Source organism: Enhydra lutris, unplaced genomic scaffold (assembly GCF_002288905.1).
Source record: "Enhydra lutris kenyoni isolate GAN:26980312 unplaced genomic scaffold, ASM228890v2 scaffoldscaffold37, whole genome shotgun sequence".
Taxonomy (NCBI): Eukaryota; Metazoa; Chordata; class Mammalia; order Carnivora; family Mustelidae; genus Enhydra; species Enhydra lutris.
In genome coordinates, this window is record NW_019154121.1 from 27,175,866 (window position 1) to 27,198,850 (window position 22,985).

Here is a 22,985-nt window from a genome sequence, read left to right on the forward strand (position 1 = left end):
TCCCCCAGCAACCCTCAGTTTGTTTTGTGAGATTAAGAGTCACTTATGGTTTGTCTCCCTCCCAATACCACCTTGTTTCATTTACTCTTCTCCTACTCCCTTAACCCCCCATGTTGCATCTCCTCTCCCTCATATCAGGGAGATCATATGATAGTTGTCTTTCTCCGATTGACTTATTTCGCTAACCATGATACCCTCTAGTTCCATCCACGTCGTCACAAATGGCAAGATATATTTACGTATTTGACAGAGAGAGAGATCACAAGTAGGCAGAGAGGCAGGCAGAGAGAGAGGGGGAAGCAGGCTCCCCACTGAGCAGAGAGCCCAATGCAGGGCTCGATCCCAGGACCCTGAGACCATGACCCGAGCCAAAGGCAGAGCTTTAACCCACTGAGCCACCCCCGAGGACAGTCAATTTTTAAAAAGAACCCCAAACTTCTGAGTTTATTATCTCCCCAAATACATGACAAAACAGGTACTAGTTATCTTTTGAGATGTAACAGACAACCCTAAAACTCAGTGCCTTAAGAGAGTAATGGTAATTTATTATCTGTGATGCACTGAACTGTGTCCCCCCCCACTGCCCCACCTCCAAATTCATAGGCTGAAGCCCTTGACCCCCAGTGTGACTGTGTTAGGGGACACGACCTTTAAGGAAGTGACCAAGGTTATGTGAGGTGATAGGGTGGGGCCCTAATCCAATAGGACTGGTGTCCTCAGAAGAGGAGGAAGAGACCCCAGGGATTTGTGTGCACAGAGGAAAGACCACATGAGGACACAGTGGGAAGGTGGCATCTGTAGCTAAGGAGGCCTCTGGATCCTGCCAACACCCTGATCCTGGACTTCTGGCTCCCAGAACTATAAGAAATAAGTTTCTTTCTTTTTTTTTTTTATAAATATGTTTTCATATTCATTTATGAGGGAGAGAGCATGCAAGCACAAGCAGGAAGCACCGTAGAGGAGAGGGAGAAGCAGACTCCTCGCTGAGCAGGGAGCCCCATGTGGGGCTCGATCCCAGGACCCCAAGATCATGACCTGAGCCGAAGACAGACGCTTAATCGACTGAGGCACCAAGGGCCCTGAGAAATGAATTTCTGTTAAGACCCCTAGTCTGTGACATTTTGTTAGAGTAGCTGCAGCAGAATAATACATTATTTCTTATGGCTTCTGTGGGTCAGGAATTCATGAGCCGTTCAGACGGGTGCTCCTGGGTCTCTGGTATTGGCTGGGGCTACAGTATCATTTGAAGACTAGGCTGGGGCTGGGATTCAGCTCCGTGCTGGCTCACTCCCACAGCCGGGGAATTGGTGACAGTGTTGGTTGGGGCCTTAGTTCCTCTCACCCTGGGCCTAATAAAACCTTTTTCATGCATCCCCAACCAACCATCCTGAACCCTTTTCTTCAGTTTAGTTATATTTTAAGTACATCATAAGAAGGAATATCATACCCCTTATTTTCACCTGTCAGAATTTGGGGATCATAAATTGAAAGAATAAAGTAGAGACTGTAAATAGGTCTGTGGTTAGAGGTTGTGATGTACCACTCAGATCCCCTTTCGGAAGTGAAGGATTCCTCCAACCCCCCGCCCAGCTATTGAGACTCTGCCAAGTGATGGACTCAACTATTAGCCAGCACTGCCCTTGGCTGAGGAGAGTTGGCTTGGCCACGGTGAACGCCCTTCCAGGAGAGCTGCCATCGTAATGACTGGTTGATGCCAGGGTAGAAGGGCCTGGCTTCCTTCGCTCCAACTTGGGACAAGTCTGGGGAGCCGCCCCAGTTTTAGTGCTCCCTGGGGGTTGGCAGAGGACCCGGTCGAGACAGCGCTGCCTGGCGGCTTCTCCCTCAGGCCCGCCTCCCTCCTTCCTTTCTCCCTCAGGCCTGACCCTCAGAAGGCTTCCGAATGAACACCCTGCGCGTTCATTTCTGTCTGGAGTCTGCTTCTCAGGGAACACACACGGCAGCAGCCACCTTTTCAGGGAAATATTCTCAAAAGAGTTCAATAAGACTCCTCAGGCAGGGGTAAATGAACCTCTCCTCTCCAGTGTGTGGCGTCCGGCTGTAGGCCCCGCTGTTGAAATCAAGTGATAACGCGTGTGGTAGATCTCAGAACTGGCCCACACCCGTCACCTCCTCCTGCAGCGGGGCTCTCTGCAGGGGGCTTTGTCACTCCAGCTTCATCCTGTTGGCCGAAGCAAGGAGAAAACCCAGTCTGGCTCCAAGGGGAGAGGAAAGAGATTCTACCTCGGGTAAGAGTCAGGGTGCTGGTTCTGAGCCTGGGCCTCAGGAAGACTTGCCCCCGTGCCTTCTGGAATCGTGCCACTGTCATAAGAACTAGTCTGGGACAGCCTCTGCCGGGGGAGGGGAGACCACACAGAGCCGAGGTGAGACATTCCAGCTGAGGCCTCTCGAGGCCGACCCGCCGCCAAGTAACCTGGCAAGCGAGCGCAGACGTGTGAGCGAGCATGGCCAGGACCGGAACGGCCAGCCCGCACGCCAGAGAACCCAGGCCTCAGCCGGAGCCTTGGGGTCCCTGTCACCGGCCCAGGGGCCGCTGCTGGGGGCTCAACCCCACAACCTTCTTCTAGGATTGTCCTTGGGTGACAGGTGCCATCCCAGCGGGAGGTGAATTTCCCTCAGCCCGGGGCACCCCCACACTAATGGCTGCTTGGTGTGAGGGGAGGAAGGCCAGCCTTCTTGCCTCCAGGCAGGGCAAACTCTGGCACAGTTTACACTCCAGAGCTCCCCCGTCGTCAGGCTGAGGCTACGTCTCATCCCAAATCACACGCTCACCTTCCTTCTTTCCTCCCCCTGCACCTACGGGCTTATTCTGAGCACTCTGACTCAGCCAACAGACGTGCAGCCCAAACCCTACCCCAGAGCCCGCTTCTAGGGTCTCTGACCCAAGATGTAGGTCAAGAGCGAAATTCCTAGAAGAGAAAGGGGAGGAGCACGGGAATGACTGTTGTGGAAAGCGAACCAGAAAAGTACTGATCCCTCTGATACCTTCACGTCGAGTCTTGAGCACAACAGATGATTCTTCCCCTGGTCTAGGACAAACATCTCCCACCACCCAAGGACTCTTACCCATTTCCTTGACAAGAGCAGAAGGCAAGGCTTGCCTTCTCCCTTCAGTCTCTTCCTGCTTCCTTCTTACTAACCCTGTCCTGATTAGTGTTGAAACCTGTTCCCATCTATAGGAAGAAACCATCACCTCCACCTAACAGCGACAGCCCCGTCCCTTTCCCTGCAAAGTCAGGATTCTCGAGCAATCTGCTCTAGAGATCCCCACCTCTTTCCTCTCCACCATCCAGCCCACGTTCCATGGCTTCTGCGCTCGACCACAGTATTCCTGCCAAAGCTATCAGGGCCGACCTCAGTCCTTACATCGCAGGCCACCCTGCTGCACCTGACGTCACGGGTCCCTCCCTCTGAATGCGCGAGACACCATGAAACATGTTCCTTTTGCTTCCTTTTGCCACTGTGTTTGCCTGGTTTTCCACCTAATTTCAAGGCAATCCAGAATCCTCTTCCTTCATTTGTGCCCTAAATGTCCGCGTGTTTCTGGCTCTCTTCTCACTACCACATATTTTTCTGGATGATTTCATCTACGATCATGGCATAAATTACCGTTCATATCCTGACAATTTTCAATCTTAATTTGTGGCTCCAGACGCACATACCCAACTGCACTTTGGATACCTCCTCTGGAACGTTCCACAGGCACCTACTACCAGCACCTGAACACACACGTGTGTGGGTGCCTATGCACACCCGCACACCCCACACGGGCTCACACGCACACCCGCACATCCCACACAGGCTCACACACACACACACACACACACACACACACACACACACACACACCCATAACCGGCTCTTCTTCCCTCCCCGTTCCCTAGCCCAGCAAATGCAACTACCATTCATCTAGTTTCCTGAGGCAAAACTTCTGGAATCATCCTTGACTGTTCTCTATCAATCACGGCATCCCAAATTCCTCTCAATTCAACCCTTAAATGCTCTTTACTTCTTCATACTGGTCACTCCGTTCTACCGTCGGCTACCACCAGGCCCAGATAATTTCACACCGTGTCTCGTCTGAGCTCCGGTCCTACTCATATCCAATCTCGTTTCCACACCCATCCAGACAGAGCATCATAAAATGCAAAGCTGGTTATCGCTCTCTACTGGGAAAAAAATGTCTACTTCCTCTGCGACTGGCTCTTCCGCTCAGCCAGACTGGGCTGGCTGTGTTCTCCCATCCTAACCACCCAGGTTTCACCAAACTCCATTAAGGTTATTAACCTGCCTGCGTCCCCCAGAGAGACAAACCCCCTCCTTTGTTCAGCTGGCCATTAGCTATTTTTTAAGCCTTCCCATGCATAGTGCGCCATTAATCGAGTAGTGACGAGGACAAACATGTCTCTTCCTCACACGGTTGTCACCCGCTCGCCCTCTCTGAGCAGTTCCTGACACACAGCAGTTGTGAGTCTTTGCTGAGTAAATAAATGAGTACTTTCGACCAAAGACGAACTAATTACCCTTATCCCCATTCCAATTTTAGAAGAAGACTCACGAGAACACATTTTTTATAAAAGTGAGCTTTGGGCTCAATGTTCACAGAAAGCATCTTTTTGTTCCAAAGGACAGAGACAAATTATATCTAAATATTTTCAAGCTGAAACGATTTCTAGTCTTTAAGAAATCACATTTCTCCGGTGAAGATCGTGTCGGTCGGCAAGTTCATGAAATCAGCCAAGCTCTTGAGGAACTTAGCACATCGCTTACAGACGATCGGCATAGTCTAATGACAAAGAAGTGAACTTTGTATGAAGTTGAAATGACCACCAGCCCTCCAGCAAAGTGGACAGTCCAGCCCCCGATGGCTGCAGAGGCCATGACAGGGGCCCCCGGAACGCCTCGGGTGATAAAGCTGACCGGAGGGGTCAGGCCTGTCTGAGGTTGGGGAGCCCCTGGGGACACTGTCTTCCGATTTTGAAATGTATCCCTGCAGAGTGTAAGTGGGGAACCTCACCCTGATTTCTTGAAGTCTGAACTATATGAACATTGTAGTCCTGTCTGGATCACTTTTTTAAAAAATTGTAGTAAAAAATTATACATAATATAAAATTTACCATTTTAACCGTTTTTAAGTGTATGATTCGGTGATATTGGGTATATTCACGCCGTCACCCTCAACATCTTCAGAACTTTTTCATCTTGCCGAATCAAAACTCTTCCCCCACTGAACGACGACTCCCCAGTTAACCCTGTCCGGCCCCTGCCACGCACCCTTCTATTTTCTGTGTCTATGAATCTGACCACCCTGGTGTCCTCAGACACGTGGGATCACCCGGATTCGTCCTTATACGACTGGCTTATTTCGCTCCATGTAATGTCCCCAGGGACCGTCCACACTGCAGCACGTGTCAGGATGTCCTCCCTTTTTAAGCCCGAGTAAGAGCCCATGTACGGAATGACCACCCCTTGGTCCTCCCCTCAGGACACTTGGAAGGTCCCTGAAATGTCACCGAGATGTCACACTCAGTGTCGGCTGCGTGTGTGGGATCGCAGGCCCTGACCAGGGCCCATGGCATGTCTGTCGCTGAGTGTGGGACACAGCTGAGGACACAGGCACTCTGGCCCCAGAACCGCCTCAGAAATCCCGGAAGGACGCAGGCTTCTGAGTCGTGGGAGGTTTAAACAGCTGAGAACACCACTTCCCAGTCGCCATCGTCAGAGGGAAAACTGACTTTGGACGGACAGCACTCTCTGGATTCTCTGTTCTTTAAACCGGGAAAGGCCAGGAACAAACTTCTGCCATCACGGACAACTGATGTGACCATCACTTCCAGTGATCTAAACCCTGAAGAACGGTTTTCGCTGCAAGTTGGTGTCTCTTCCTAAATGGGCTTATTCTACCAAGTATCACTCATCAATGAGAAGAAGCCAGTATCCTGAGACTTTCACATCTCCCTTGCCCTTGGAAGCCCCTGTGCTGATCACCTCCCTCTTCCGTCGTCCCCGCCGCTTCCAGCCCCCACAGGCTCCTTCTGTCCCAGACGGCCTAGTCCATAGGCTTCTGGGTAGGTCTGTCCCAAGGCTGGAGGGAGGAAGTGGCGGAGACACCAGGATTTTTATCTCCCTCAAAGGGCATCTCTGGCCAGTGGCTGCTTCTCCTCTGTAGCCTCAGCCGGGCAGATGCACGGGGTTCGACTCCCCTCGGATGGACTCTGGAAACCCCGCCGCCTCTCATGGCCCCTCTAGCCCTAGGGGAGTAGTCGCTTCCTGCTTTTGACAATCTGGGTCGCCTCACTGTTCCCTTTTTAGATTCTTTTTTGTTCCATTACCTGTATAACCAAGCCTCTTTTTGAAACGCCCAGGAGAGCCTTTCTAGATCTTCTCTTATTCCCACTCAAGTCATGGCAACTTTTCTTCTCTGGAAGCCTTTCCCTTCACCTCCCCCTCAGTCCAACCCCACCAGTGATGCAAGGCCCAGCTTCCTGGGCGGCCCGCACCAGACCACTGTGCTTCCCTTCCCCACCTCCTCTAGCGCAGACCCCCATCCCCCCACAACCTCCTTTCTGCTTTGACTTAACTCTTCCATCTGAGTGTCACCCTGTTCCCAGTAAGACAGGAAGTCCCAGAAGGCAGAAACAACACTTGCATCTGGTCCCTCAGCACCTCAGACAACACTCTGTGAAGCCTACATCTCATAAAGGAATCGCTGAAGGAATGAGGAGGACAGCGCTGGCGTGTCCCCTGCGTGACAAACATGCCTTCTTGCTCTCCAAAGATAACAACGCTTGTGGTCGAACAGTGTCTGATGGTGAGGTCTTAGCGTCTGAGGCCTGTGACCGAGACCTCGTTTGGCAATAAGGTGTCTGCGGACGTGATTGAGCACAGACGAGGTTGCATGGGAGCAGGCTGGGCCCTGACCTGACACAAGTGCTGTCCTCATAAGAAGAGGACATCGTGGACACACAGATGCAGGCCCACGACCACGTGGGGACAGAGGCAGAGACCGGAGCGAAGCTGCTACAAGCCAAGGATCACCTGGGGTTTCCAGAAGCCAGAAGAGCCAGGGAAGGATCGTCCCCGCTAGAGACTTCGCGGGGAGCACGGTCCTGCCCAAACCAGGACTTCAGACCTCCAGCCTCTGGAGCTATGAGGCAGTAGCTTCTGGGTCTTTTAAGCCCCCCGGTTCACGCCACCTTGTTCCAGCAGCCCCAGGGATCCACCACAGCCACCGGACCCCACAGTCCCAACCACATCGATGGGCTTCAGGGACATGGTTCTCTCGGATCCCAATCCAGAAAAATTCAAATAAAGCTTTTAGTGATGGGCATCTTAAAAGAGGCCAAGGCAAGACACAATTTCTGGTCAGGGTCCAGACGCTACCACTTTCTGTGTAGTTTCCCTTTGCCTTGCGGCGCCCTCAGTGTTTCTTCCTCAGCCCGAGACTCGTGACAAAACACACCCAACGCGTCAAGGGGGCGCAGTGTCGTCTTCTGCGTACCCCCCACCCCCCAATGCCTGGAGGCCTGGGGCCGCAGGACAAGGCCAGACTTACGGTTCTCAGGGAGGCATGGTGTGTCGGCGAGGCCGCTGGAGGCCTGGCGGTGCCCTGGAAGGAGGACGGGCAGTACCTCTGGCCTGTGTCCGGAGGGGAAGACGAGGCGTAGATGCGATTTTCCAGTCGCTCGGGCTCTTGCTTGTAGGACTCGAGAGGAAAGGTGTGCTGCTTGACCACCTGGGTGGGTGTCGACGGAGAGGACGAGAGGCCGGAAGCTGCGGAGGAGACCGGAGAGCGCTGTCAGAAGTCTGGCTGAGGCAGAGGAAGGCCGGGAATGCTCTTCCTCAAATGGCAAGGGTCTGCGTTATTAAATTCTGAATGTCGGGGACAAGTCTGTTGTATCTATATCCGTTCCTGTGTTGCGTCTCCCAAATAGCTGGGTTGAAATCTTAACCCCCAGCACCTGTGAGGATTTGGAAATAAGGTCTTTGCACACGTCATCGAGTTTAAATGAGGTCACATTGGAGTCAGCCTGGCTCTTAACTCAGTGAGACCAGGGTCCTTATAAGGGGAGACATGGACACCTAGACCATCCTCAGAGGAGAAGCCATGTCACACGGAGCAACGCATCTATGGGCCAAGGAGAAAGTCAGAAGCCAGCAGCAGGGAAGGACTTTCCAGGGTCTCAGAGGGAGCACGGCCGGCTGACACCTTGGCCTCAGATCTCTAACCTCTTAAATGGGAGAGAACAAACTTCCCTTGTTTTAGGCCACCCGGCGGGAGGTACTTCATTATGGCAGCTCTAGAAAACTCATCGAGTCAAGCTGTTGGACATTGATTTGTTTACCAAGAGAAGCAGAATCTGGATTTGGGTCTTGTGTCTCACATTGATGGAAAACTAAGTAAACTTTTTGTTTTAAATTTGGAATTTAAAAATTTTAAGCCATGGGACTCAAAGCAAAGACGACAGTACCAAGGGCTACCTACTTGCTATTCGCTGCTCTGACCCAGACAAGGACGCGGCAGCCTACAGAGCGGAGCTGCTCTGTCCCGAATTCCAGCCCCTCTCCCCACAGTCCACTGTCCCTGTGCACGTGTGCTCCCTTCTCTGCTCCCGACTTCGCTCCCCAGAGGAACCTCCTGTTCCTTGGGAGTCGATTCAACCAACCCTTTCTCCTGACTCCCAGCCCTGTGACCCCTTGTGAGAACATCCCACCCCTACTGCAGATCATGGGGTCACCACATGCTATTTAACGCTAAAACCAAATGTGGAAGTTTGTACGTCTCCTGTCCCCCCACAAAATCCCCCATCTGTCTCTGGGGTGGGGGTTCTGGTTGGTCTTTTGGGTCCCCACAGTGGCCGGTGCTGCCCTGGTGAGGGGAAGGTGCCTAGGAGATGCTCAACACCCAACAGGCAAGGTGAGAGAAGGGAGCCCGGAAGGGTGTGAGGCCCAGGCTTCACTGGCATCTTCTCTCCCTCCTGTGCCCCGAGAGTGTGTGGGGGGTGGTACATAATTTCCCTGGTGGGAATTTGGGAAGGAACCAATGAAAGGAGGAGTGTCAGCTCTAGGGAACCCCCTTTCCCATGAAGCCATCCCAAGTGGGAAGCCCTGCTCCAGGCCCTGGGCTGACCTCTGGGAGGCAGGGCTAGTAGAAAGCGGAGAGAGAACACTCGATCACCCATGGTTTTGTGGGTCTCAGAACTTAATATAGCAACGGCCTCCAACAGGAAAGCCCCCAACTCTTTTAGAAACAGAAGTTTTCCCTCAAAAGTCTTGAGAAGCAAAGCCCATTTTGAGGTGGGGCTTGGGGGTGGGGGAGGAAGGAGAGGGAGGCTCCAGAGCAGGAGATCTGGTGGGTTCCAGCTGCTGGGGGAGGGGCGGGGGTGGTCTGGCAGGCAGGGTGACAGAGGAGCTGCCTGGCCCATGTCTGGGCCCGTCCCCAGTGTCACGGCTTCAGTGCTCCCCAGTGATGCCTACAGAACGGTGAGGACTGAGGATGACAACCAAGGCTCAGGGTGGTGTGGCTGGGCCTTTCAGAGGGTTCTGCTGCAGAGCAGAAGAGGGAAGCCCTTGTCCTACTTTGTTTGTGGGGCCCGGCACCCCGTGGGCCTCAGGTCCCCAGGGGTGGGGGCCCGTCCTTCCATGGTTCTCCCAGCGAGAGTCCTCTGCTGGCCCACTAGCCTGGTTCCTCACAGAGTGGCCCAGAACAGGCTAGTTCTCACGTCATAGGTGAAGAGAGAATTTTATGTTCTGTGCTCCCAACGCTCGCCCCGGCCCCGTGGGTGCTTCCTGGGGAAGAGAGCTGGAGACTCAACAGACCAGTGAAACAGAGGTGGGTGGGGGGCATTTGGACTCAAAGTTTGGGCCACTAACCGTGTTCTGACAACCTGTGAGAGCCTCTCAGGCGAAGCCCCTGTGGGGGTCTTGGTTCTCCATGTTAAGGCGGACGTACTCTCCAAACACGGGGACAATCAAACCGGCTCCTCCATCCTGCCTGTCCCTCTACTCCCAGACCCAGTTCGGACTCTGGCTCAAAACACACCCCCAGAGTTGTTTCCAGAAGCCGGGGCAAGTATGGGCTTCCATGGAGGCATTCTGGAAACATCTACCAAAACTACAGACGCACGTGCTCCCTGACCCAGCAACCCGCTTCTGGGGTTTCCTCCCGTAGGTGTAGCTGTGGCGTTGCTAAAGGGCGAGTGTGTGGGGTCGTTCGTTACCTGGTGCTTTTAAAAGCAGACACTGGAGACGCAGATGCTCACTGACAGGGAAGGGCTAACACGGGGACGGGACATCCGCGCAGACGGTCATGGCTTCCTGACGGGCGCAACAGGCTGCCCCGTTCTCCTTACCTCTGAGACTGCGTGGGAAGTGAAAAGGCCAACCCCAGAGCCACCTGTACTGAACGACCCCACACATGGTGTCAGAAAAGGGTCTGTCCGCATGTGCCGACAGTGTCTCAGGAAGGGTGTGGAAGCAGCGCCCGGAGACGGGAAGAGCTGGCAGGGACAACTGTCGTCGTCCGCCCTTTCTTATTTTACAGGTTTCATAGCATGTGATGTATTAGCGACTCAGAAAACCGCTTCCTCCAGCTACTGTTCTGCTTCGGAGCTAGGAGGCTTGCTAACGCCGTGTAGACCCACCTCCTGCCTCTTGCCCTGATCCGAGTGGCCCTCACCAGCTCTGACGAGGTCTGTCTCGATGGAAGCACCCAAGGGCAGGGCCTGGTCTGTCTGTCTGTCTGTCTGTCTCTCTCTCTGAGAGGCTGTCCTGTTTACAACATTCATCAGGGATGAAGCCTGTTGCCGTCGTGTAAGGGACATTCACAGCTGGTGGACCTCCGCACAAGCTCTTTGGGTATACAGTGTTCCTTCCCAAGCGTAAATAATTTAAGAGAATATGACTAAGCAGCTGCTCTCAAACGGCTCATCCTCTGTGGGCCAACCCCACCTGAGTCCTGGAATGGTCCAGACCCACGCTATGGAGCGTAAGAAGGCTGGTGCAGGACACCCACAGCCCTGGACACAAGCTTGCTGAGCTGTCTGGGATGAGGAGAAGATGAGTGGGCTTCCTGTCTGGTGGTGGGGGGGGTGTGACAACTGGCTTCTAGAAGAACAGAATGGTTCTCCATGCCCCCAGGAAATCTCTTCTCAGCAAAGTCTTTCCAAGTTCAGAAGATGCCTCTGTCTTTCCACCTGGCCTTCCTGCCTCCTCTCTGTGCCCTTCCCAGGGTCGGTGGGATGATGGGGGAGGGAACAGGTAAAATGAGGGGGGGATTAGCAGTGTGTGGTTTAAGGTACAGGAGAAGAACCTTCCTAGGGCCAAAATTATGCCCCATCTTTTCACTGATACCTGAACCATCTTTAAGACGAGGTAGAGTCTTGGAAGAGCAACATCTTTTTTTGTGTAATGCCTCACAGTTCACAAAGAGCTGCTACACCTCTTGCCCCATTCGCTCCCTGAAGCCATGCCCTGGGGTGGGGGGGACGGCTTTACTTTCCCTCTTTGTAGGGGGAGAAACCAGTGACCAGAGAAGCTGCTCATCCCGGTCCTTTAGTGAGTAAATGATGGCAGAGGGCACACCTGTAACCTGTGTTCTGCCTCCAAATCCTAAACCCTTTGGCCAGGATCGAACATGGAGCTTGCCAAGAGAAAGATCACAAAGACTTAAAATGACATTTTGGGCGTGCAGAAGTGGGGTTTCACAGGCCTGTGGGCAGGAAAGCTTGGAAAGCACTGGGTGCAGAAGGGAAGTGAGAGGGCAGAGGGGAAGGGGGACGGGAGGGGAGGATGTGCTTGGGGCTCTGTGGGCTTCCTCCCGGGGGGTGGGCTTCATCCCAGGGGGTAGGCTTCCTTGCCAGCCAGCAAGAGCAGAGACGTGCTCAACGCAGAGGAGAATTTTACTCACATTTATGCTGTTTTACTGGGGAAAAGGGGGATATCTTATGAGAAAAAGCAGGGCGGGTAAGAATGACGTTCCTAAGTCTTTTTCTTCTTTTGAGTATCGGTGCTGCAATTCATAAACACAGAGGCGGACGGGGCAGTGCTGCCCCAATCCCCCATTATTGTGAAATAGACCAATTTATTTCCTAATCATGGGGCCAACTGCCAAACTGCAAAGCTTTCAGGAAGACCACGGCCCGCTCAGCCAGCTGCCGGGGGCCAAGGAGGCGCGGGCGTGGAGGAGGGGCATGTTCTGACGGAGCTGCTGAATCCCACCTTTCAGTCTGGTTGGGGAAAGTGGGGCAGAACCAACACCCAGACCCAAACCACCCACAGCCCACGCAGGGAGCATGGGGGGTTAAATGCCTGGAACAGTAACGCAGAAGGAACTCGGGGAAGGGGGTGAGAAACCTCGGTAGAGACATCGGGAAAGAGCTGGGCCTGCACTTTGGAAAACAAAACAAATCTGCCCCCCCACCCCCACCACCCAGGGAAGGCGACTTTCCGAAGGGCCCAGATAAGACTGGGCTGTGGCCATAGTACCCAGAGCAGACAGGTTTCCCCCGTTTTGTTCTTCTGAGAAGGCTTTCCCTCCTCCTTCTGCTCCTTAAGGACTTTGTTTAGGACGCTGTCAGCCTCTGAGTGTGAACAATGCCTTTGACTCTCCCGGGGCAGCAGCCAGGACAAGTGAATAGGCACAGTGAGTGAACAGAAACGGCTCCTGGCAGCCACACAGGACACCAGGCAAGTGGCTCCAGACACCAGGGAGCCGCGAGCTGGTGACTTCACAGGGCCAGGCCGTCCTGGCATGAACTACATCGAGAGAGATGGGGGCGGAGGGAGCACAGGGGTGCCCCTGGAAGGAAGCGAGCAGACATCCACAGAAGGACAGCAGTGTGGCGGGGAAGGTGGAGGCCCGGATTTCAGAAGCCTCAAGTTCTAAGCCAAGTTTTACCGCTAACTGGCCATGGGCTGGCCCTTGAACAAATCAAACCCTTGCTTGATAAAAATAAAGCAGGTAGACCAGATGGCCGTGTGGTGTGCGCATGATCCCCCCTCCCCTGCCCTAAGGCGGCACATGCATACAGTCTGAAATAATAAGAAAAAGGAGAAAATTCATTCTGTTCCTTCTCTTAAACGTCCTTGCTGACCACGGTCTCATGAGAAGAGCAAATACTCAGTTTACACTGGGTGGGAGGTTTGCTTATATGCAGTTTTAAAAACAACTAGTGACTCGTTACAGAGATGAGGGGACTTATCGCTGTTGTTCCTAACTTTGAAGGAATGGTGACGAGGGTCACGGAGGTGAGGGGAGAGTGGCACAGGCAGGGAGAGTCAGGAGACCCTGCTGCTCAGGAACTGTGCCACAAAGAGGGGCACTTAAAGGGTCAGAATGCCCCAGCAACACAGGCAGCACGATTGATGTGTACACACATTGGGTCTGGTGTAGTATGAGAAAACCCATCAGTTTCTCGCTTGCTTAGGCGGGCTTTTCTCCACGAATAAATTCACTGCTTCAATTTTTAACCTTTTGCCTCTTGCCTTCCCTCTGGCCTGGTTACACTCTGCTCCTCCCTGCACTGGCCCCCTTCATTTTTTGCTCTGAATTACCTGAGGTGGGACTTACCCAAGGTGAGAACTACCTGAGGTAAGACCTACCCGAGGTGAGAACTACCTGAGGTGAGAACTACCTGAGGTGGGAACTACCCCAGGTGGAAACTACCTGAGGTGAGACCTACCTGAGGTGGGAGCTACCTGAGGTGAGAACTACCTGAGGTAATACCTACCCAAGGTGAGACCTACCTGAAGTGAGACCTACCCAAGGTAGAAACTACCCAAGGTGAGAACTACCTGAGGTGAGAACTACCTGAGGTGGGAACTACCTGAGGTAAGACCTACCCAAGGTGAGACCTACCTGAAGTGAGACTACCCAAGGTGGGAACTACCTGAGGTGAGAACTACCTGAGGTGGGAACTACCTGAGGTAAGACCTATCTGAGGTGGGAACTACCCTGAGGTGAGAACTACCCAAGGTGGGAACTACCCGAGGTGAGACCTAACCGAGGGGGGAACTACCTGAGGAGGAGACCTCAGGAAGGACAGGAAATTCCTTCCCATCTCTTCTCCCTGCGTTTCCCCCCGAGGAACCTAGGGGAGCTTGGGAGACACCAAAGGCAGTGGTAGATCTGTGTCTAAAGGAATAAGCAGCTTCATTATCTGGAAATGTGGGTCAAAACCCGAGACCCTCATGAATCCTAGGCCTCTAGGTCTAAACCTTGATGGTAGGCTTCCAGATTCTTCTTGGTTTTAAGGAACCAATCATGTCTTGTGGCAGCTGGACTTTCTGGGGGCATGAACTCTACCTGTGGGGTAAAACTAGACTTCTTTGGCCTTAGTGGGCTGGGGTTGCAATGGGTACAAACATAAGCAAACATTCTTATTGGCTAATGAGGGGGGTTTGGCTGACCTTCCCTGGTATGTGTCCAGTCCAGTGATCTGGTCTAAGGCTCTGTGTAGAATATTCCTGAAGCATCCCCATATCTTTATCATTGCACTTTGGACAACTTTCTGCCTTCATGTCCCACGAGAAGGTTTTGCTCAAAACCTTTGGTCTGGGCAGTCCCTGATCTCCAGCTTCACTGAATTAGCCCAACACACTCGGCACAGCTTCTGGGCCACAAGTTGAGATGTTGCCGGACTGAGGTCCTCAAACCCAGCTGGGCATAAGGATCACCTGGGAGCTTGGAGAATACATGTTCCCAGGTCTTAAATATTCTGGTTGAGTGGGTCTGAGGTGGAATCTGGGAATCTGGTTTTTCTAAAGTTCCCCAGGTGGTTTAGTGGCCAGACAGGTTTTGAACCATTAATTGAATGCAGATTTTCCATTCTATAAATAGGAAACTTCTAAAGGAATCTAGGTCCCATTCTACATTGTGGCCATGGAGAACTAAGACCTCGGCCTTCTCTCTCATAGCTCCTTCTTTGAGAAAGTGAATTCCCTTCTTTCTGAGTCCCAAGCCCCCAGCTGGGTCTCTGAGGAAGTCACTCTTCCTATAGTCAACCACAGTCTCACGCAGATGACCCCCAGGTGATGCCCCATCCCTGGTCACCAGGTGTTCACGCAGCCACCGGCCAGCTCGCCCTGGGGCCCTTCTCCTTCTCAGCTGGCTGCTTGGAGCCCTTGCTCCAAATGCTTCAAAATCACTCATCTCCTAAAAGACCCTTTCCTGAGGTCCTTCCCTCCCCACCCTAGCAGGGCCCCTCTCCTAGGGGTAAAGTCTCTGGTCTCTTGTCTCAGGATTGGCCTGGATGTCTTTATCAACCAATGGCCTTGGCTCTGGCCATACTTGAGCTTACTCCCAGTTCATATGTCAGTCTGAGGTAAGGTTTTAGGCTGTAAGTTTTGCTTATAGATCCTAAGAATCTGTTCCATAATCTTTAACAGTTGAAATGATTCAAAGCATGTTGGAGACCATCTAGAGTCATTTTGGAATCAAAGCATTATGGTAATTTGGTGGGTGAAAAATTCTTTCTATTAAAAAAACACAAAAGTTCTTTTAGGACATTTTCCAAGGTTCTTATTTTCCTAGAAGGCATCCAGGAAAAACAAGATTTACAGGGATTTGTATACCCCATAGCATTCTGGACCTAGTTATTAGTTATTAGGCTTAAGCATATCGGTATCTGCAGTGGTAAACTGGAAAAGAAAAAAACAAAGACGGGGATAGAGAAGGAAAGGGGAATTTGGCAGAGGCTGATTCTAGATCAGTCCGCACAGGGTGGTCCCAGCCTCTGGTGTCTGCCCCGGCCTCTGGAAGAACTGTGCCCACTTCACACTCATCCCAAGGTCTGAGTTCTGCTTCATGGACCCAAAATGTCAGCCTAGACACCTGACAAGAGCACATGTGCCTTTTGATGTTGAAGCTAAAAGGCAATCCTCAAGGAAAGGAGGAGAGAAAAAAAAGCCCTCAGTTGCTTTGTAAGAGGGAGAATCTGTCCGAAACAGATTCTGAAAAGCGCCTCGTGGAGGATTTGCCAAAGAAGGGGAAATAACGATGCCTGTCCCTTCTGATGACAATCTTTGTGGAATCACAAAAGCAGCAGGAGTTGATACCGCATAGACGAATTCAGCCGAATGTGCCAGAAGCACGATAGTCCCCACCAAAAGAATCACAGCCGGGGGGAATCGGCGGCGGCAAGTGACCTTAGCAGATAAACATCCCATGACCTCATTTTACAGTGGACGATGTACACACTCATTTTACAGGCCCTCAGAGCAAAGTGTCAGGTCCACAGGCCACACTAGGTCAGAGGCCGGGCCACGCCCAGCAGCGACGTGGCTCTTCAGATCCCGAGTCTGGTGCTAGAAAGATTCCAGACACTGGCTTCCCCACCACGGAGGGTCCGGGAGGAGACCAGCCGCACAGGTGAGAGGAAAGCGCACATGTTCACACAGGAGGCCGGCGGGTGCTTGGTGTCAGAGGTGGGATGGCGGGACACAAAGGTGACTCCTGTGGTCCACACTGCTGAACTCGGCTCTCATCAGCCTGGCCCAGGCTCCCCCTCCCAGGTCCGCCAGCCGCCTCCAGAGCTCCTGTGGGCTGCACAGCAGGGAGTGGGTCGTGGGAAGCCATGACCAGCACATACTGCATTTGGGAGAGGAGGAAATGAGGGGACTCTAGGTTCCTTCCTGGGTCAGTATGACAACTGCCATCTCCTGAGAGAACATAAGGGAAGTACAGTGATTCAGTAAGAGACCCCGGAATTTCATACTCCAACAGGTACCCAGTGGGCAGGGGACAGGCAGTCTGGCATTGGCCACAGTGGGGGCTGGAAGATTTCTGGGCAGGAGCCCCCCCCACCCCGGTGTCCTGCCCTGCTTGGATGTGCTCCCAGGTCAGGACTAGCTTTCTATGGACATTCAGACAAGCCCTTCTAACTTCATTTCTCCAAGATGCCTGCTTGTAACAGTGTCGTTCGGCAAACGGGTCTGGCGAGGCCAGCCTGCCTAGCACACGCAGGCATCACTACGATAGAAGACAGCGGATCTGGTTGGAGGGACACCTGCAATGAACTTGGCTGATATGGGACCACAGGGAGGGTCAAGAACCCCAGGCTCCAAAAGCTTGCCTCTTGGTGAGAGGTCTCCACTGGGAGAGCATCTGCCTGGAATACCCCCGTTCTGACCGGGCCTGCCCCCTGTGCCAGGAACACGGACACACCATTGCTCCCTGTGCTCTGTCTCCAGCACCTCTCAGAACTCCTAGTCAACCACCATCTGCTTATTATTCTAGCTACTGAGGGAACTTCCCCCAGACACTGGGACGGGATTCCGAAGTGTGTTTGGGTCCCAGGGCCCATATAGAATCTGCGGAAACTGATAAAGGAGGCACAAATACACAAAGTATTCTCTTTTAAAAACAACCTCACAGCGGTTCTAACTCCCCAAAGGCCAAGTTTTTTTTCTTTTTTTTCTTTTTTAAAGATTTTATTTATTTGACAGAGAGAAATCACAAGTAGGCAGAGAGGCAGGCAGAGAGAGAGGAGGAAGCAGGCTCCCTGCTGAGCAGAAAGCCCGATGTGGGGCTCGAACCCAGGACCTGGGATCATGACCTGAGCTGAAGGCAGCGGCTTAACCCTGCTGATCCACCCAGGCGCCCCCACAAAGGCCAAGTTTTAAGAATGTGAATTCCAAGGGGTTTCACAACATTTTCGTAGTTCCTTTTCTGAAAGGGTGGCTAGGCTCCCACCATTTCCACTTCTAGCAGCAGTGGTGTTCCCTCTGTGGGACCCTCACGGGGGCTAAAGCTGGGGAGGGAAACCATCAGTATTGAGAACCAAACCAAGAGAAGCAAGTGAGTGCACCTCACCGGGACGCTGGCCCACGGAGTTTCCCGAGTGGAGAACTTCCTATACCTTCTGCAGTTTGGGCTACTTGAATCTAATCAGTACCCCTGATTACTAGCCACTGCACTAGTACTAGCCGCTGCAGCAGTACTAGCCACTGCTAGTGATGGGTAACCCTGCGGCTGTCTGATGCCCCACCCTGAGGTTTTCTGGGCTGTTTAACCTGACTCTAGGCGGTGCTCCCAGGCCCCCCGCCTCTATCTACCTTCTGGACTCAAGCCCAGTGACAAGGGGATGTGGGTGATCTAGGAGGCGCTTAGAGCCACTTTCCCCTCCCTGAGATAGGTCTTGGGTGATTTCCAGATGGGCAAGACCCACGATTCTACCAGGCACGAGGGCCTATGGGCCCTAGGAGCACAGCTTCCAAACCTCTTCTCCGGAAGCCATGTTCAGCGAAGCAGGAGGAGGCCCTAGAGGCTGGGTGCTGGGGAGACTGTCTGAGTGGCTCGGGCCTGGCTCTCGCCCTCCTGCTGGGGCTCTGGGCAGGCCAGGCAGTGGCTGGCAGCCGGCTGGGGGCATTCCCTTCCCAGGGTGCCGGCTGCGGCCGGCTGCCACGGGACTCCGACCAGGGCTCTCCTGTGGTCTGTTGACTCAACACATCACCTGACACCGCACACCAGGCCCTCTGGGTGTGAGGTGCCGGTGAGTCCGGACGGGTGTGTGCAAGGCCAGGAAGGCCTCAGGCCGGGCTGGCGTCCAGGCCGCCTCTGCCACAGCACTGGTTTCTATGGTGCTGGTCTGGGCTCTCCACTCTCCTCATTCACCTCACGAAGAAAGGGGCTGTAGGCCCTACTGGTTATCCGGTCCCGGGGAAGAATGGGTAGATTCCCCACAAAGGAGGAAGAGGGGAGCAAGGAGAAGGGAAGCAAGCAGACAGAAGGGAATCAAGCAGCTCATGCTGGAAACACATTTCCTGGCTGTGTCCTTTTACAGGCGATCTAGAACCTTCTGCCCAGGGTTTGCCTCTGCCCTTGACAACAACAACAGCAATCCAGCAATCCTACAGCCGGTCTGGGAGTTGAAGATCAAAGATGATGGCATCAGACCTGAACTTCTCCTTGTGCTTTTAGCAGAGTGTAACGAGCCAACCAGAGGGAACCGGGAAGGTGCTGGCCTTCTGGGGAGCCCAGATGTCCTCACCTTCCAGTGTCTGACTTACATTAAACACCATCATCCAAGCTCGTTTTATGGGTAGAAGAAACCAGCCTCCTCTTCGCATGACATCTGGGTTTGGAAGGTCCCTTGACCCCTTCCAGATGCCTCATCTACTCCATCAGTCTCTCTGGTGACCAAGCCTCCCCTTTCTCCACGTTGTTTTTACCTAAAGGACTGCATTTCCTGTTCATCGTGGCCAAGCTGCTGAAGGCTGGCCTGGATAAAAGTTACCCTACAACTGACGGCAAGGAGGTGCCATCACTGGGAAGGCGAGTGAGGGGAGGAAGGACAGGGACAGAGCTCTAGATTCGGTTGTACCCAGTTAGCACACGCTGTCTCCACTGTTCTTCTCTCTGGTGCTCCCCTCCCTGGGTTTCTAGAGTTGGTGCAGGAGAAATGACATGAGAACGCTGTGCTTCGGGGAGCAGGTTTTCCCCCTTTTACCTCCTGGTTCACTCCACAGCTTCGGTATCTACTTGTTGGCTAAGCCCACGTTTTGTAAAGCTGGCTTCTACAGATCACTGGTTTTTTCTTTCTTTCTTTTGAGAGAGTGAGTACGAGTGGGGGAGGGGCAAAGGGAGAAGGAGAGAGAGAATCTCAAGCAGGCTCCTTGCCCATCGCTGAGGAGCCTGACGTGGGGCTTGATCTCCCAACCCTGAGATCATGACCTGGCCAAAAACAAGAATCGGGACGCTTCACCGACTGAGCCACCCAGGTGCCCTGAGATCAGTGGTTTCTAGAGTTAACTTACCCCTCCTTTTTATGTACCTGACATGTTCCAACATTATAAATTATAGTATGCTGTAGTTACTTCTTTACATACCTTGTCTCCTCTGCTAAGCATGACTGGTAGTGAATTTTATTTACCATCATGCCCTAGCCTTGCACACAAGCCCTACACAGCACACCTGGGTTCAACAAGAATGCCCAAGCAGCATAGACCATGAAAGACCAAACGGGTAAGCTGGGTTTCATTAAAATATATAACTTAAGCCCTTCAAAAGATACTGTTAGGAAAATGAGAAAAGATAAGTGACAGGGAGAAAATATTAGCAAAACATACCTGTTAAAGGATTTGTATCCAGAATATATAAAGAACTCTCAGGAATCAATGACAAGAGAACAAATGGTTCAATAAAGAAAGGGAACAGAAGATTAAAACAGATAGGTCAGCCAAGAACACATACAGATGACAAGTGCGCTGAAAGGTGCCCCGCATCATTGATCATCAGTCATGAGGGATATGAACCTCATGACAAGAACGCGATACCACCACACCCCTAGGAGACTTGCGAAAATTCTCTCTGAAACTGACAATACAAAGTGCTGGTGGAGATATGGAGGAACAGGAACTCTCATACGTTCAGAATGGTGCGGCCAGTTTGGAAAACCATTGGACAGCTGAACATATATTTACAATACAGCCCCACAAAACCACCAGGAAAGGGAGTAAAAACTCAAGTCCATACAAACCAGAATGCAAATGTTTACAGTGGATTTATTCATAGTCGTCCTGAGTTGGGAACAACCCACAAAGTCCTTCAACTGGTGAATGAGTAGACAAGCTGGTGCATCTGAAGAATGGAACATTCCACAGTTACAAAAAGGAACAGACCATTGAGATATGCAGCATCACGGATGAATCTCAAAAGCATTTTGCTAAATAAAAGAAGACTGTACACTAGATTTTACCATTTAAATAGAAATTATAGGGGGAAAAACCAAAATTATACGGAACAGAAAGATTATAGGTTATAAGAATTATAAAGGGGCATGAGTGAATTTTTTGGGTTCCATATCTCGATGGTGGTGGTGACTATACAATTACATATGTTTGTCAAAACTCACAGAACTGTACACTGGAAAACATGAATTTTACTGTATGTAAGCTCTATGTCAGTAAACCTGACTGTAAAAATAAAAGACACCTCTAATACGAGTTTGAGGGTGGCTGTCTATGCAGCTTGGGCTAATGGGGGACCAGGTATCATTTTCCCTGGGTCCTGAAGGAGAGATGGGTAGAGCAGGGCTGTGATGCAGACACAGATGGGGGGCTAGGATGCAGACACGGGTAGGGCAGTGATACAGACATGGATGAGGCTGGGATGCTGACATGGGTGGGGCTGGGATGCAGACCCAGGTAGGGCCGTGATGCAGACACTCTCAGGGGCTGGGATGTAGACCTGGGTGGAACTGGAATACAGACGCGGGTAGGGCTGGGGTCCAGACATGGGGAGGGCCATGATGCACAGACAGGTAGGGCCATGATGCAGACATAGGTGGGCCTGGGAGGCAGACGCGGGTAAGGCTGGGAGGCACACATGTGTAGGGCCGTGATGCACAGATGGGTAGGGCTGGGATGCATCCCGTCAGTGCAACATGGAATGCAACCTTACAGCTGAGGTGGGGCCCTGGCGTGTGACCCAAGACCTGCTCAGTTACAAACAGCAGCTAGAATCCCTCCTCCCTCTGGCCAGAAGACTGTTTTGGGAGACAGTACGCTATGACCACTGCTAAGCAGGGGGAAAGAGTGAGCTCTCGGCATTAGGAGTCCCAGAGCTTGCAGGCCTGTGCCCTTCAGGCCATTGGGAAGGGGAGTAGATGAGGAGTGTTCAAAGGTCAGGCTGGAGGAAGGGAAGAAAGTCCCTGAAGAGTGCACAGAGAGAAGCAGGCCAAAGTGAGGCCGTGGGACAGACTCGGGAGGCAGGGAGGGGGGGGGGGGGGGAGGTCCAGAGCAGCACCGTGGAGTTCGATGCCTGCCTCCCCTCCCAGATTCACCCCTCACCCTGGAAGTCCCGAGGGAGCCCCCACCCCGCAGGCCCAGGAGTTTTCTGCACCAATTGCATCACCACAGGGGCCTTTCCCCATTTTAAAACACTGTGGTAAAATAAGGGTTTTGCTTTATTTTTTAAAAACCTATATGCTAAGTACAGGAATCCAGGAATATCTGAGAAATGTGTTAGTAAAACTTACTGAATAAGTTAATTTGATGGTCAGAATATCTTAGGAAAAATTTTTTAATCATAAAATGCAAAGAATATAACGTTTCCCATCTTCTTTATTCTTAAGCGAACAATTAAGGGGCACAAAGTACATTCACCCCGTTGTGCAGCCATCAGCACCGTCACATCCAGAACTTTTCATCTTCTCAAACTGAAACTCTGACCCCTTTAAACATGCGTCCCCGTCCCCCCTCAACCCTGCACCCACCCTTCTACTTTCTGAGTCTGTGAATCTGACCACTCCAGTGTACTCGTGCACGGGGCCTCACAGAGGATCCGTGCTTCTGTGTCTAACTTATCTCACTCAGCATAATGTCCTCAAGGTTCATCCCTGTCCTAGCCCGTGTCAGGATTTACTCCTTTTCAAGGCTGAATACTGTTCCATTGTATGGCTAGGCACACAGTTCTTTCTCTCTCTCTTTCCTTCCTTCCTTCCCTCCCTCCCTTCTCTTTCTTTAAGATTGATTTATTTATTTTTAGAGAGAGAAAGAGAGGAGGGGGAGGGAGAGAGAGAATCTCAAGAAGACTCGCCCCCCCCACCCGAGTAGGGAGCCCAACATGGGGCTCGATCTCCCAACCCTGAGATCATGACCTGAGCCAAAACCAAGAGGCAGCAGCTTCACCGACCAGGCCCCCCAGGTGCCCCTCACACAGTGCTTTCCTATAAAACTCCCTCCCAGCTTTGCTATTGCTTCATTTCTCTTGAGAGACGGCAAACCCTCCAGTGTGCTACTGCCCTCCCCTTCGGGGGCAGGCTGGCCGTGGCTCCCACAGCCCGGTTTCCGCGTGGCCCCTCAGCTGGGCTGCGAAAGGCCCAGAACGAGGAGTCAGGAGTGCGATGCCCACGCTGCTCCCAAAGATCCCCCGGGGACGCCCCCGTGGTCCTTCCTGGTCAGAATCTCGGTCTAGCTGGGCTGCCCCTTCCCTCTGGGCTCTGCGAGTGTGGGGGATGCTGGGCTGT

The 22,985-nt window shown here is 52.5% G+C and overlaps 1 protein-coding gene across 1 annotated transcript in view; it reads right to left on the reverse strand.

Moving 5' to 3' along the window:
* LOC111154394 (protein kinase AMP-activated non-catalytic subunit gamma 2) overlaps positions 1-22,985 on the reverse strand; it is a 246,557-nt gene that overhangs the window by 83,189 nt on the left and 140,383 nt on the right. The window contains 1 exon segment of the mRNA XM_022513935.1: positions 7,574-7,791. Coding sequence (XP_022369643.1) covers positions 7,574-7,791 — 218 coding nt within the window.